The sequence below is a fragment of the Vombatus ursinus genome, unplaced genomic scaffold (genome assembly GCF_900497805.2).
Source record: "Vombatus ursinus unplaced genomic scaffold, bare-nosed wombat genome assembly UNPS02014870.1, whole genome shotgun sequence".
Classification (NCBI taxonomy): Eukaryota; Metazoa; Chordata; class Mammalia; order Diprotodontia; family Vombatidae; genus Vombatus; species Vombatus ursinus.
The window spans coordinates 9,802,396-9,815,339 of NW_020954648.1; the positions used below are offsets into that span (position 1 = coordinate 9,802,396).

Below are 12,944 nucleotides of genomic sequence, written 5' to 3' on the forward strand. Positions count from 1 at the left end.
AAGAAATAGAAACACAATCTTCTTCCTCTCCAAGACGTTTATAATTGAGTTATAGGAATTAAAGAGGCCATATAGCTGTTTCAGTGTGGGAATTGGTTCCCCTGTTCGGCCTACTTTTGTTCCAAATGTCTGTTTATGTCCTATAGAGGAAGGTTTTGTTTAGCTCAAAGGATTGAGGTTGGCAGTCATTTGCTCTGTCTTCTACTCTGCCTTCATTAAAGTCACTTGCTTTTCTTTTATAATCAGTACAAAGTGAGAGGGGACTTGTTTTAGTTCAAACTATCTACTACTTTTGGACAGCCTTGTCTTGTGAAGATTCAGTTAATTATGAGAGAAAACTTTCCCTAGTCAAGTTTTTTTTTCTTACTTTAAAAACTTTGAAGGGAGAGCCAAAACAATGGTGCAAATTGAACAGATGACCTCCAAGGCCCCTTCTAGCTCTAAATCTCTGACTGAGGCTGCTCTGGGGGTGACAATGTTAGAGTAGAGAAGGGGGCATGGGAGACATCTTACATAGACACTATATTGGCTACAAGGGTGACGGAAAGTGAGGAGTCAAAGATGACGCCTTCGCTTAGGGCCTGGGAGACTAGGAGGATTGTGGCAGCCTCAACATTCGGAATAAGGAAGTCAGAAAGAAGCAGGGGCGGGGGGTTAAGGGGAAAGATAATCAGTTCAGATTTGTTGGATATTTTGAGTTTAAGATGTCTACAGTACACCCAGTTCAAGATGTCTGATAGGCTGTTGGAGATGTGAAATGGAAGGTTAGCAAAGAAGTAAGGGCTGGATAAAGACGATTATTGAATACATGGGGACGGATGAGAACGGCAGAGAGGAAGAAGAGAAGAGGGCCCAAGACAGAGCCCTGTAAGACAGTCACAGAGAGAGGATGGTGACCCGGATGCAGATCTGGCAAAGGAGACTGAGAAGGAGCTGTCAAGAGTAGGGTCACAAAAACCTATAGAATGCTGGGGGGGGGGGGGGGGGGGGGAGGTGGAGAGAAAGGGTGATTGACAACGTCAGATGCCAGAGAGAAGTCAAGGAGGATTAAGATTGAGAAAAGGCCATTAGATTTGGCAATTAAAAGATTATTAGTAACTTTAGAGACAGCAGTCTTGGTGGAATGTTGAGGTCAGCATCACATTATTAGGCGTGAAGGCAGGGAGTGGTGGGAGTGATCTAAGGCTGAGGCTTTGCAGGACAAGTTTGGTTATATAAGGGGGCAAGGGACTCCAGAGAAGAGGACAGTGTAGAGCTGAAGGCTGAGTGACACGGCAGCGTGAGAAAGTGGAAAAAAATCCCAAATTTAGGGTCAAAAGCACCTGGGCTCAAATGCTGGCTTTGCTACTTACTACCTGTATGACATTAAACAAATTACTTAACCTCTCTGGACCTCAGTTTTCTCATCCATACCATGAGGGTGTTGGACTAGATCAGATTTAAACTCTTCCTAATTTTAAACATCATCAAGTCCCTGTTGCAAGTATACCTGGAACATACAACCACACAAGTTGAGAGCTGGCACCAGGGGTTGGAATCCTAAAATGTGGGGAAAGACTGAGTGTTCCTTGTATAGCTTCAAAACGGCCCCCTCACTATCCTATACCAGATAGATATGATAGAATTAAACATAAAGAATTCTGTAAGCTTCCCCCAAGGGAGCTATCATCAAACTGTGGTTTCAAATTCTAATAGAGGTTACCTACGTCCTATTTGAATTATGAGCCTGGGGCTGGGTTTAGAAGACTAGGCTGTGCAGGGCTATGTCACTGGATATTGCAAGAATCTTTCCAGAAACAATCTTGCACAAAAAGGAGTGTATAGAGGTCAGAGGCATCCATTGATATCTTTTTGTTTTCTGAAGCCTTGTACTTGTCTGCAAGATCTGGCAGTGATGCAGAGGATGCCTGTGAAGACTATGTTCCTTGGGGTAAAGCCCAAATGGTGGACTGGCAAATCTTTCAGGGGTAGGGGCTCGGACTCTTCCTACTAATAACTCCTGAAATGAGAAGTCAAGTTACTAGGATGGGAACACAGACCAGGAAATAAGAAATGAGGTAACAAAGTTGCTTAGAATTAGATGACCAAGCAAAGTGAGTAACGTAGGTGAACATGAGAGGCGCATGATACTAGATACAGCACTAGACCTGGAAGTCAGGAAGACCTGAGTTCAAGACCCAACTCAGGCACTTGTTAAAACTATGTGAAATTGGGCAAGGCACTTAACCTCTTTGTGACTCAAGTTTCCTCCATTGTAAAACAAAGTGGTTGCATTCAGTGGCCTCTAAGGTCCCTTCCAGCTCTAAAATCACGATCCTATGGTCAGGCTAGCTAAGCCAAGGTCAGGAACAGCAGACATTAGAATTAGAAGCGGGAGAGACATACTGTAGTTAGAGTTCACCTGACTGTGTCCCCTCTTCCTTTTGTCTCTAGTCTGCAGGGTAATCCCTGTACATTTTGCTTACCTGTATCCTCCCAGAGTCCTGATACTAATGAGCATTATAGCTTCTATTTTATTTAAAGAAGCTATAGTGTCCCTAAGAATTCCTATTCAAACTCTTTTTGGCTTCTCTAATTCCCTATTTGTACCCAATCTGTCATGTTCTGTGTGAGTTTCCTTGTTTTTCCATAGGAATCTTCCTTCAATCAAAAGATGCTCACACCCACGATCACTGCACTGCAGTGACTTCTTACTTTTCTAATTAGCCACACAGGGCTTTATTTTGACCGATTTTTCAGTTTGTGGGGCACACATTTGTCCTGTCTTTCCAAGAAGGAATTTTTAACCACTCTTGGCATTATCTGAGTAATCTAGTCATTTTTAATCTATTCTTTTCATTCCCCCACAAGGCTACATGTTATTGCAGTGCCTTTTTCTATTATCGATTAACAGCATAATCATATTCTTTGACTTTTCTTCTCGTCAGAATGCTAAACTTAGTCTAGTTATGATCAGAATGACATAGTTGTTCACCCATGGACACCTCTTGAACTATTTCCTGTGCCTCACAAAGAATCAAGTATTGTATTTTCGCTTTCTTCATGGGTTCTAAAATTACTTTCCCAGAGAAGTATTATTTAAAAATCTTACCATATCTTACCTTTATAATGTGTTCTGCTAATTAATCTGTGGACAGCTAAAGTCCTCCATTGTTATGACCAGGGTGAATTCTGGAGCTTCTGCAACTTTATTTCTTTCCAGTGCATTCTTATTAGCCTGGCTAATATACAGAGTATCTCCAGCTTATGGCTTGCTCTGACTTCCTCTGGTCATTGTCCATAATCCCCATTAATTACGGGATTTCTATTTATAGACATTCTTCTTAGAAGTACTATATTTCATTGTTTATCTTTCCACAAAGTCTTTCAATTGCCAAATATACCAAGGTCCTTAGTTGTTGCTAAGCATTCCAACTTCAACTACATTCAACAAATATTTATTTGCAAGATTCTGGAAATACAAAAATTTAAAATAAAAAACAAACAACACAGTTTCTGCTCTCAAGGAGTTTACGTACTGATGGGTAGATACGACATGCATACAAATCAGTATGATACATGGTAAAATGTGAGAGAGGTTAAAAAAAAAAAAAAGGGACCCAGACAAGGTGTTCTAGGAAAATCCGATGAGGGAGGGACCATTTTCAAATAGGAAGATCCAGCAGGATTCATGGAGGAGGTGGCACCTGAGCAGTACCATGAAGGAAATGAAAGATTTTAACAGGCAGAGATGAGAAAGGGTGCTTTCTATGAATGGTGAGATTAAATTTTTTTTTTTTTTGGAAACTGGATTTTCACCCAGGCTGAAAGTATAACAGCCACTTACAGGCTTAATTCCACCACTGACTGGCACAGAAATCTTGATCTGCTCTATTTCCAGCCTGGGCTGGTTTGTCACTCCTTAGGCAGTCTGATGGCTTCTCACTCCCAGGGGCTCACTATGTATATAACTGATGCCATACTTAGTGTGGATATTGGAATGGCTTTAGCCCTACTACAGCTCAGAACTTTCTTAGTTCAAGTGTTCCATTAGCCTCAGCCCCCCCCAGTAGCAGGGATCACAGCTGTGTGCCACTGGACCTGGGAACAGATTGCTTTTACAAGTGCATAGAGTTGGGGGAGAATAGAGTGAGATCAAAGAGCAGTGAGTTTGGCTGGAACATAAAGTGGGAGTGAGATATGTTAGGCTGAAGTCAGATGGTGGGGGGTCTTAAATTTAAGGAGTTAATATTTTGTCCTGTAGTTAACAGGACAATAATGAAGGGTTTTGAACAAAAGAAAGTCGAATCTGTTTATCAGGAAGTTTATTTTTGTAGATGTTATGAAGGATCAATTGGAGAGGTGATGAAGTGTGCTTGGAGAGGGTGAGATGGATGCAAGGTTATTATGGAGAAGGGCTAGATAGGACTTGGCAACTAATAGAATGTGGGGGAGTAAGGTAGAAGGAAGAGAGGTGAATACAAGGTTTTGTGCTTGGATGACTAGGAAAATGGCAGTGGAAGCAATAGAAAGGTTATGATCATTTTAATTTTTATGGCTTTTAACATTAACGCAGAAGAATATATAAGCTTTGGCTTTTAGTTCTGGCCATTTCTCAAGCTTGTCAACTGCCTGACTGATAGGCAGTGTATGCACAGATCTCAAACAGGAGCATGGCACAGAGCGAGGAGGGTGCTCTGCAATTTTTCCTTTAGTTGCTGGACTAGAAGCTTGTGTATTGCATTGGCATTTCTTGATCTCCTTCTAGTTCATTCTGACCCTGTGTTCCCTACTCCCATTCCTACTCTCCCTCTCAGATAGATGACCTTGCCCTACGCCGTCCGACTCCAATTTTTTCTTCCATCTTGGGCTTGGCAACTCTGTTCTCCCTGACACTTTGGTTTAATGCTCAACAGACCAACAAGTGGCTTCTTCCTGTTTCTAAAAGCTGCCTTGTACTCTGGCCCATCTTCTCTTTACCTCTCTCTACTGCCCACTTCTTCCGATCACTAACCTTGACCCAGACACTACCCTGATCACCAGCTGGAGGATGAGGAGAAGCAGTGCTGCATAGTGTAAACAGCCCTAGCCCTAAGGCTCTCTCACTTCCTGGGGGACTTTGGACATGCCATATCACTTCTCTGGGCCTTAGTTTCCTCATCTGTAAAATAAAGTGTTGGACTAAGTGACCTCTAAGGCCCCTTGCAGAAATAAATATGCGATCCTGTCAGATTGTTTTATTATTTTCTAGTTGTGTGGTTCTCACTGTAAACAACAACAGCTATCTGTGACAAAGCTAATAAAGCTTAGGGATGCAATCTTTAAACCTGGAACTGAACCTGTAATCTGGTTGGTGTGCCTTAGGGATTAATCAGGAGGGAGATTTGGCAGTAGGTCGGGACCACAGGAAAAAGGAGAAACATTCAAGAAGGGTAAGGTCTAGAATCAGTGTACAGGAAACAGATGAAAGAACCTGAGGGACAGCACCTTTGTTAAGATCAGGATTGAAGAGAAAAAGGGGGCTTAGGACAGGCTATATTGTGGCAAGGCAAGCGTGGTCATAAATAAACATGCTTAGCTTGGTTTTATGTGTGACAGATAATTGGTAGGCACCATGTAGGGGCTGCTACAGTGCAAGTGCATTTTAACCAATCACAGTGATATTTTGTAATGATAGATGAATTACAAGAGTGAGCATTTATTATTCAATCAAAATGATGTGACTACTAATGGAGCATGATTATAATGTTGTATCTGATAATAAATTAATATTTTGAGTAAGACTACAGATGTTAATGTTTTATATCCACTCATAAGATGTGTGCTTGATTGTTAATTTACTGGCTTTGTGGTTTAAGAGTGGAGTGCACACCTCCCTAGAGGCTTATTCCCACTTCACAAGATACAACAAGTAGGCATAATAAAGCATCAATGGCTAGGCTTCACAGAGAATCCACATGCAGCACCTAAAAGGGTGAAAGAGAGGGTGAGGGTGAGGGTGAGAGAGAGAGAGAGAGAGAGAGAGAGAGAGAGAGAGAGTGTGCGTGTGTGTGTGTGTGTGTGTGTGTGTGTGTGTGTGTGTGTGTGTGTAGACCTGTAGACCTTACTAGAGAGAGGTGAACGGGCTTTAGCAAACCTTAGCAACCTCATTAGCACCATGTTATAACTACTTAAGCGCACCGGCCTAGACAGAAACTGCAATTTACTACTGTACAACACGAAAATATGGGAGGATAGGCTGTGACAGTGGTGTTAATTCAGCTTTGCAGAATTTATCTGATTTGCAGATACATGCTCTCTCCTTCCCAGGAAGAACAAGGAATACAATGAATTATTACTTCCCTAGAATAAAGTGTTACAGACACTGGATGAAAAAGCATTTTGAAGTGTGCAAAACCTGATCAGAGTCTGATCATCAGAGAAAGTATATCTGTGCTTCATTAGACATTTATGGAAGATTCCAAAGAATCTGAGACTGTAATAAAAGAAAATCCTGGACTATTTTGGTATGGAGCGAGGCACAGATTCAGAATCATTTGGAGCTAAAACACTATGATTTAATTCTGTAACAATCACACCTCCAAGTGCTATACTACATAAAACTTACTCTAATCAAGATTTTTTGTAAACATTTGTGATATACCCTCAACACAACGGGCAACACTCTGGGGTGGGTTAATCATTACCCACTTCGTGCGTGTCACAGTCTAAGCAGCCATCTTGCTGCTCCTCATACATAATTCTCCATCTCCTGTCTTGGTGCCAATGTCCCACTCATTTCCTCGTCCTCATAGAATCCCTAGTTTCCTTCAAAGCTCAGCTCAAGAACTACCTTTTGCATGAGGCCCTTCCAGCTTATCTCCACAGATGACTAGTTCTCCTTTCCCCACCCAAACTACCTTATGTTTACTTTTAATATACTTCTATATGTGTGTGTGGTCTCCTAATCAAATGGAAACATCTCAAGGACAAGGACAGTTTCATTTCCGACTTTGTATCCCCAGAGCCAATTAGCACAGTGTGTGGTGTATAGTAGGCACTTAATAAATGCTTGTTGTCTGACTCCTTGATTATGACGGATTGATCCAGATGACACCAGAGATTTTGTTTTAGCCTAACTTTCTACATACCCGGGCAATCTCACTGGACTGAACACACTTTATCATCTTACCTGGTGGGGGCATGCTTCTGTTCTTCTTCCTCATCTGTGTCACTGCTGATGGTGATGACGCTGACGGTAGGGCTGGGAGTGTCAGGTATGACAATTGTCTGCCTCTGGCGTTCCTTGGTGGTGCTTGAAGCCATGTCGCCCCACCCACATGTGACAGAGGTGCTGCAGGCAGGGCTGTTGTGTACCATTGCACAACGGGGAGGTGTATTCTCTTTGACTCGTTTGGATCGCTGAGGAGAAGTGATGGTCTGGGAGGAGGAAACCTCGTAGGCTGACACATTTCTGGAATGACACAGACACAAACACAAACACTTAGACACAAAGTTGGGGCACAGCATCTCTTCTTGAGGATTTCAATATTCTAGTTAACCAGGCTCAAAATCTAATTCTTAATGTCACTTTTGTCTCTTTTTCTCTCTGTCATATTCCACATTCGATGAGCTGCCAAGTTCTGCTGGGTCTCCTACGTAATATTTCTTCCATCTGTCCCTTCCTTTCCATTACTGCAGCATTCATCCCAATCTAAACGCTCATTATCTTTGGTCTCAACCACTGCAGTAACTTAATTAATCTTTCCATGTCTAGTCTTGCCCCAATCCAATTCCATCTCTCACAGTGCTACAAGATAAATTTTACTTATGCACAGAGCTAATCAGATCACTTATCACTCAAAATCCTCCAATAATTTCCAATTGCCTATAAAATAAAGTTCAAAGTTCATAATCTCACAACTATCCTTTCCTGTCATTAACAAAATCATCAATCAGAGAATGCTTTTTTGATGTGGTAAATGTTGAACTAAGCCTTGAAGGAAGTGTAAGATTTAGCTCATCAGAGAGGAAGAGAACAGAATGAGTGAACTTAATACAGAAGTCTCATGCTGAGCATTTTATAGAATCATCATATTGGAAGTGACCTTGAGAGATATTCTAGTCCAGTCTCCTGCATTTTCACACATTTTTTCTGGTCCTATTTTACACTAACTCCTCCAGTCATACTGGGCTCCTTACTGTTCCATGGAGAAGCCAAACTGGATTAGGGGATCACACCTCTCATTTTAAAGACAAGGAAGCTGAGGTAGTGATTTGCTCAAATTCTTGCAGGTAGTAAAAGTACATTTGTGATTTGAGCCCAGGTATTTTGACTCCCAAACCAGTCCTGGGTCTACTGTACCAGACTGCCTGTGCTCATCTTGTTCTCTCCTTCCACCTCCACCTGCCAAAATCCTACACCCTTCTTCAAAAATGTCACCTCTTCCATGAAGCCTTTGGAGGATAACCCCAGTCTGACTCCCCAAGTCATACATGTTCATTTGATTCTTGGAATTTGTCTACTGTTATGTAGATACTTTTCTTAAATGCTCATCCACATAGAGGATATCCAGTGGTGTTACTCTATCCACGAACATATAAGGTTGATCCTAAAGATTTAATAGCTAAATTTTAGAGATTTTCCTGAAGCAAATAGCAGCTAAGTGATTTGTTCCAGGTTACATAGCTGGTTATCAGAGAAAGAATTTGAACTCAGATCCTCCTGACGCTGAGGGTGGCACTTTGTCCTCCTCTAATCTATGTTGCCTCTGGATCCTGCTTATCCACTCATAGGCGTGTTTTTGTTTTTGGGGTTTGGTTTTTTTTTTTTGCTGTTATGTGTATATTGTTGATTCCCTCTCATACTCATGTTTGTAAATTCCTTTGAGAGCAGGGAGAGTGTCTTATCTGGCCTTGTAACCCTGTCATTGCTTAGCACAATGGTTGGTGAATTTTAGGCCTTTATGCTAAGAGGTCCTAAATCTGGTAATTTTAAAGTAAGCCTGAATTTCTCCCTGGAAAGGGATGTGATCTTGAAATCCCCCCTCTTTTACTTCTGTTGTTGTTTTTCAGTTGTTCAGTGGTGTCCGACTCTTTGTGACACAGCATGCCAATACTGTTCACTGGCTTTTTTTTTTTTTGGAAGGATACTGAAGTGGTTTGTCATTCCTTTCTCCAGTGGATTAAGGCAAAGAGAGGTTAAATGACTTGCCCAGGGTCACATAGCTAGTAAGTGTGTGAGGCCAGATTTGAACGTGGGTCTTTCTGACTCCAGGCCCAGTGTTCTATCCACTGAGCCATTTAGCTGTCTCAGTGATCAAAAAGTCTGGTGATTTTAAGATAAGCCTTTATTTCTCCCTGGAAAGTGATGTGATCTTAAATCCCTGTTCTCTCACTTGTATTAGCTTCTTGAAAAAGACTTCCTTTGGTTTTACTGGAATGGATTTGGAGCTCATCACCTTTGACCTTAAGTCTAGGGTTTCTCCCAGCTCATTTCTCAGTCTCCTCAGTTCACAGATTTAAAGCAAGAAGGAACCTTGGAGGTCATAGAGTCCAATCTCCTTATTTTACGGAAAAGAAAAAGGGGCACAGAGAAGTTAAGTGACGTGCCCAGAATAACACAGCTGTCAAGCGTCTTCAGTGGGTTTTCAATGCAGGTCTCCCTGTTCTACGACTGTATGCTGACTTTAGGGTGGGGTATAGAACCATGAGTGGATTCAGCTGAATAGTAGGGCACAGCCTACTAGCAATTCAATCTGCACCTTTCTAATCTGAATTGGAAGAGAAAATTGGGAACAGGGCACATTGAAAAGGCCTTCATTTTGATCTGGACTTGATGTGATCAACTATATATGACAAGAAATGCCTAAGCACATCTTCCTTACTTAAGGTAGGGGGAGGAAGAGTGATTTTGGGGGGCATTTCAGGGAAAAGTTATTTCCTGTTTTCCCCATGCCAATCTTTGATATGTATAGGCATATCTATGCCAGAAAGAGAACAATGCCAACCAAGAACAGGACCCAGACTAAAGAAACCATCTAGTCCAGAACTTACTTTGTCCTTAGAGATGCTATCAACACCTCGTTAAAGGGCTGCCAGGGAATAAGAAGCCAAAGAACAAGAAAATCAATGAAATTTGACTAATTTTCTATTCAGCAGTCACTGGTTATGTTATGATTTCCTTTTCTTTACTAATGAATATATGCTACTCTTTCTTAATACTCAGTTAATGTCCTCAATGTACTGAATATGTAACTCTATATTTGTGTTCAGTTATTTTTCAGTAATGTCTGACTTTCTGTGACCCCATTTGGGGTTTTCTTGGAAAAGTTACTGGAATGGTTTGCCAATTCCTTCTTCAGCTCCTTTTACAAATGAGGAAACTGAGGCAAACAGGGTTAAGTGACTTGCCTAGGGTCATACTGCTAGCAAGTATCTGAGGCAACATTTGAATTCAGGAAGATGAGCCTTTCTGACTCTAGGCCCAGCGCTCTATCCACTGAGACACCTAGCTGCCCACAACTCTCTATTTAGTACTGTTTATTTATCATTCCACTAGCATTTATGATGTATTCACTATGTGTGGGCCCTGTGCCAAATCCTGGAGGCCCTATGTTATTAGTTTAATTAACCTGCCTAGGAAATCTGAGAGACTGAACAAAAAATGGAAGTGAGATAACAAATATCTCACAAAAAGTAGGATAACCAATTTACCAAGGTAGCACAATATAAGATAAAACTCACAAACATAATCAGAACTCTTATATGCTATCAATAAGACCAAGAAAAACTAACAGAATAGAAAATATCATTTACAATAGGCATAAAGTGTTTCAATAGTAACTTACCAAGACACATAAAAAGACAATTACCAGTTTTGCAGAAATAATGGAAGAACTGAACTGGAAAGATATCTCTTGAACAAAGGACATTGTACAGGAGAAGACAATATAATAAAGATGTCAATACCTTTCAAATTAATTTATAGTTTCACTGCAGTATTAATTGAGATACCAATAGTTTATAGAACCAGATAAAATTACAAAATTTATATGGAAAAACAAAGTGGGGGGGGCAGCTAGGTGGTGCAGTGGATAGAGCACGGGCCCTGGATTCAGGAGGACCTGAGTTCAAATCCGGCCTCAGTCACATAACACTTACTAGCTGTGTGACTCTGGGCAATTCGCTTAACCCCATTGCCTAGCCAAAAAAAAAAAAAAGAAAGAAAAGAAAAGAAAAACAAAGGGGGAAAAAAAATCTATGGAACTCTGGCAGGGAAAGTGATGAAAGAGAACTTGCCTTGCTAGACTTTTAAGAACATCAAAAAATAGTAATTACAATACCTATATAGTACTAAGAAGAACTAAATGGAGCAGAATAGAGATCTGAGAAAGAGGACCAAACAGAGGACCCAGAAATAGAACTAAAGCTACGTAAAAGGAATTTAGAGATATTACACATTGAGGAAACGAATAATTGTTCAATGAATAATGATTGGAAACTGGGAAGCAATATGGTAAAACATGAGTTTGATCTCATACCTCAACAATATATAATAAATTCCAGCTGGTCCAGGAGTTAAAGATAAAAAAAATTAAAAGTTAGAAGAAAACGATTAACATAATGATCTCAGTTGTGGAGGAGAGACAAAATCTTACCGATTGAATAAATGGAAGAGATTATTGCAAACAAAATACATGGATTTGATTATGTAAAAATGAAAAAATGGTAAAAACAAAGAGAAGAATAAAAAAACAGTAGGAATAAAATCTCTATGGTAAATCTATCAGATAAAAGTCTGACATTCACAATCTACAATGGACTGACATAAATTTATAAGACAAGACTTAGTCCCCAGTGGATAAATGGTCAAAGCATATGTTAAGTTTAAAATAAGAGGAAAAGCAAAATGTAAATAATAACCAAGTATTCAACCTCACTAATAATCAAAGAAATGCAAGTTAAAATAACTTTGAGGTCCCACCTCACATCTATTAAGTTGGCAAAAATAAAAGTGCTGGTGATGGCAGAAACACAGGTACACCCATACTGATGTTGGCAGAATTTACAAATAAGTGTAATTTTTGGAAAGCAATTTGGCAGTACACAATAAGAGCTCCAAAACTGATCATTCCCTTTGTTCCAGTGATCCCACTGCTGGGACTATACCCTAAGGAATTAATTAAAAATATAAAGTACATTTACGAAAACATTTACAACTACTTTATAATACGAAAAACTAGAAATTCAAGGGTTGGGGAATGTTTAAAAAAAAAACAACAATCCAACTATGATCTATCAATGTAATGGAATACTATTGTGCCACAAAATGACAACTGTGAAGAATACAAATAAATATGGAAAGACATACGAAATAACATAAGGTGAAGAACACAGAACTAGAATAGCATAGACATTTATTATGTCTATATAAAAATGAATATATATGTAAGATGTAAAAGGACAATCATAGAAATTAGGTAGCGGACATAAAGTAGATTAGTATTATGGTTATTCATTTGTTACTGTATTTTTTATTGTAAATAATTCTGATCGCATAGTTCTCTTGGGTTCAGGGGGGATTATTTCCTTTTTTGTTTGCTTTTGTTTAGAGTGTTGTTAAGTGTAACATGGATAAATGTAAATAAAAACAGATTGGGAGAGGATATGGAGGAAATTATGAAAATGTTATTGCTGTTATTAATGTTAAGATATTTTTGTTCATTTAAATAACAAATATGTTCATTTTGTTTTTCAAAATGTTCCTAGTCCTCTGAAGCCTCAGGATGGTGTATGGTGTGGAGGTGACCCCTGGGTCCTGCAAGGCTGTGTAAGCTCTGACAGATTCCACCAAGCTGAAAAAGCTTCTCTGCCAGACTGATGCCAGACCCCCAGTCTGTCTAAAGTTCTGTCTGGCTAAGTCTGCAGAGATTCTTCACTACTAAGTTGGCCACGAGGTGATTAAGCAAGTTATCAGCCACTGC

General features: G+C 40.0%; 1 protein-coding gene across 3 annotated transcripts in view; it reads right to left on the reverse strand.

The window, feature by feature from the left end:
* Positions 1-12,944, reverse strand: part of HIPK2 (homeodomain interacting protein kinase 2) — a 164,254-nt gene that overhangs the window by 22,420 nt on the left and 128,890 nt on the right. For all 3 annotated transcript variants that reach the window (XM_027842364.1, XM_027842365.1, XM_027842363.1), the window contains exon 11: positions 7,151-7,432. In XM_027842364.1, the coding sequence (XP_027698165.1) occupies positions 7,151-7,432 (282 nt within the window). The remainder of the gene's footprint in view (positions 1-7,150; positions 7,433-12,944) is intronic.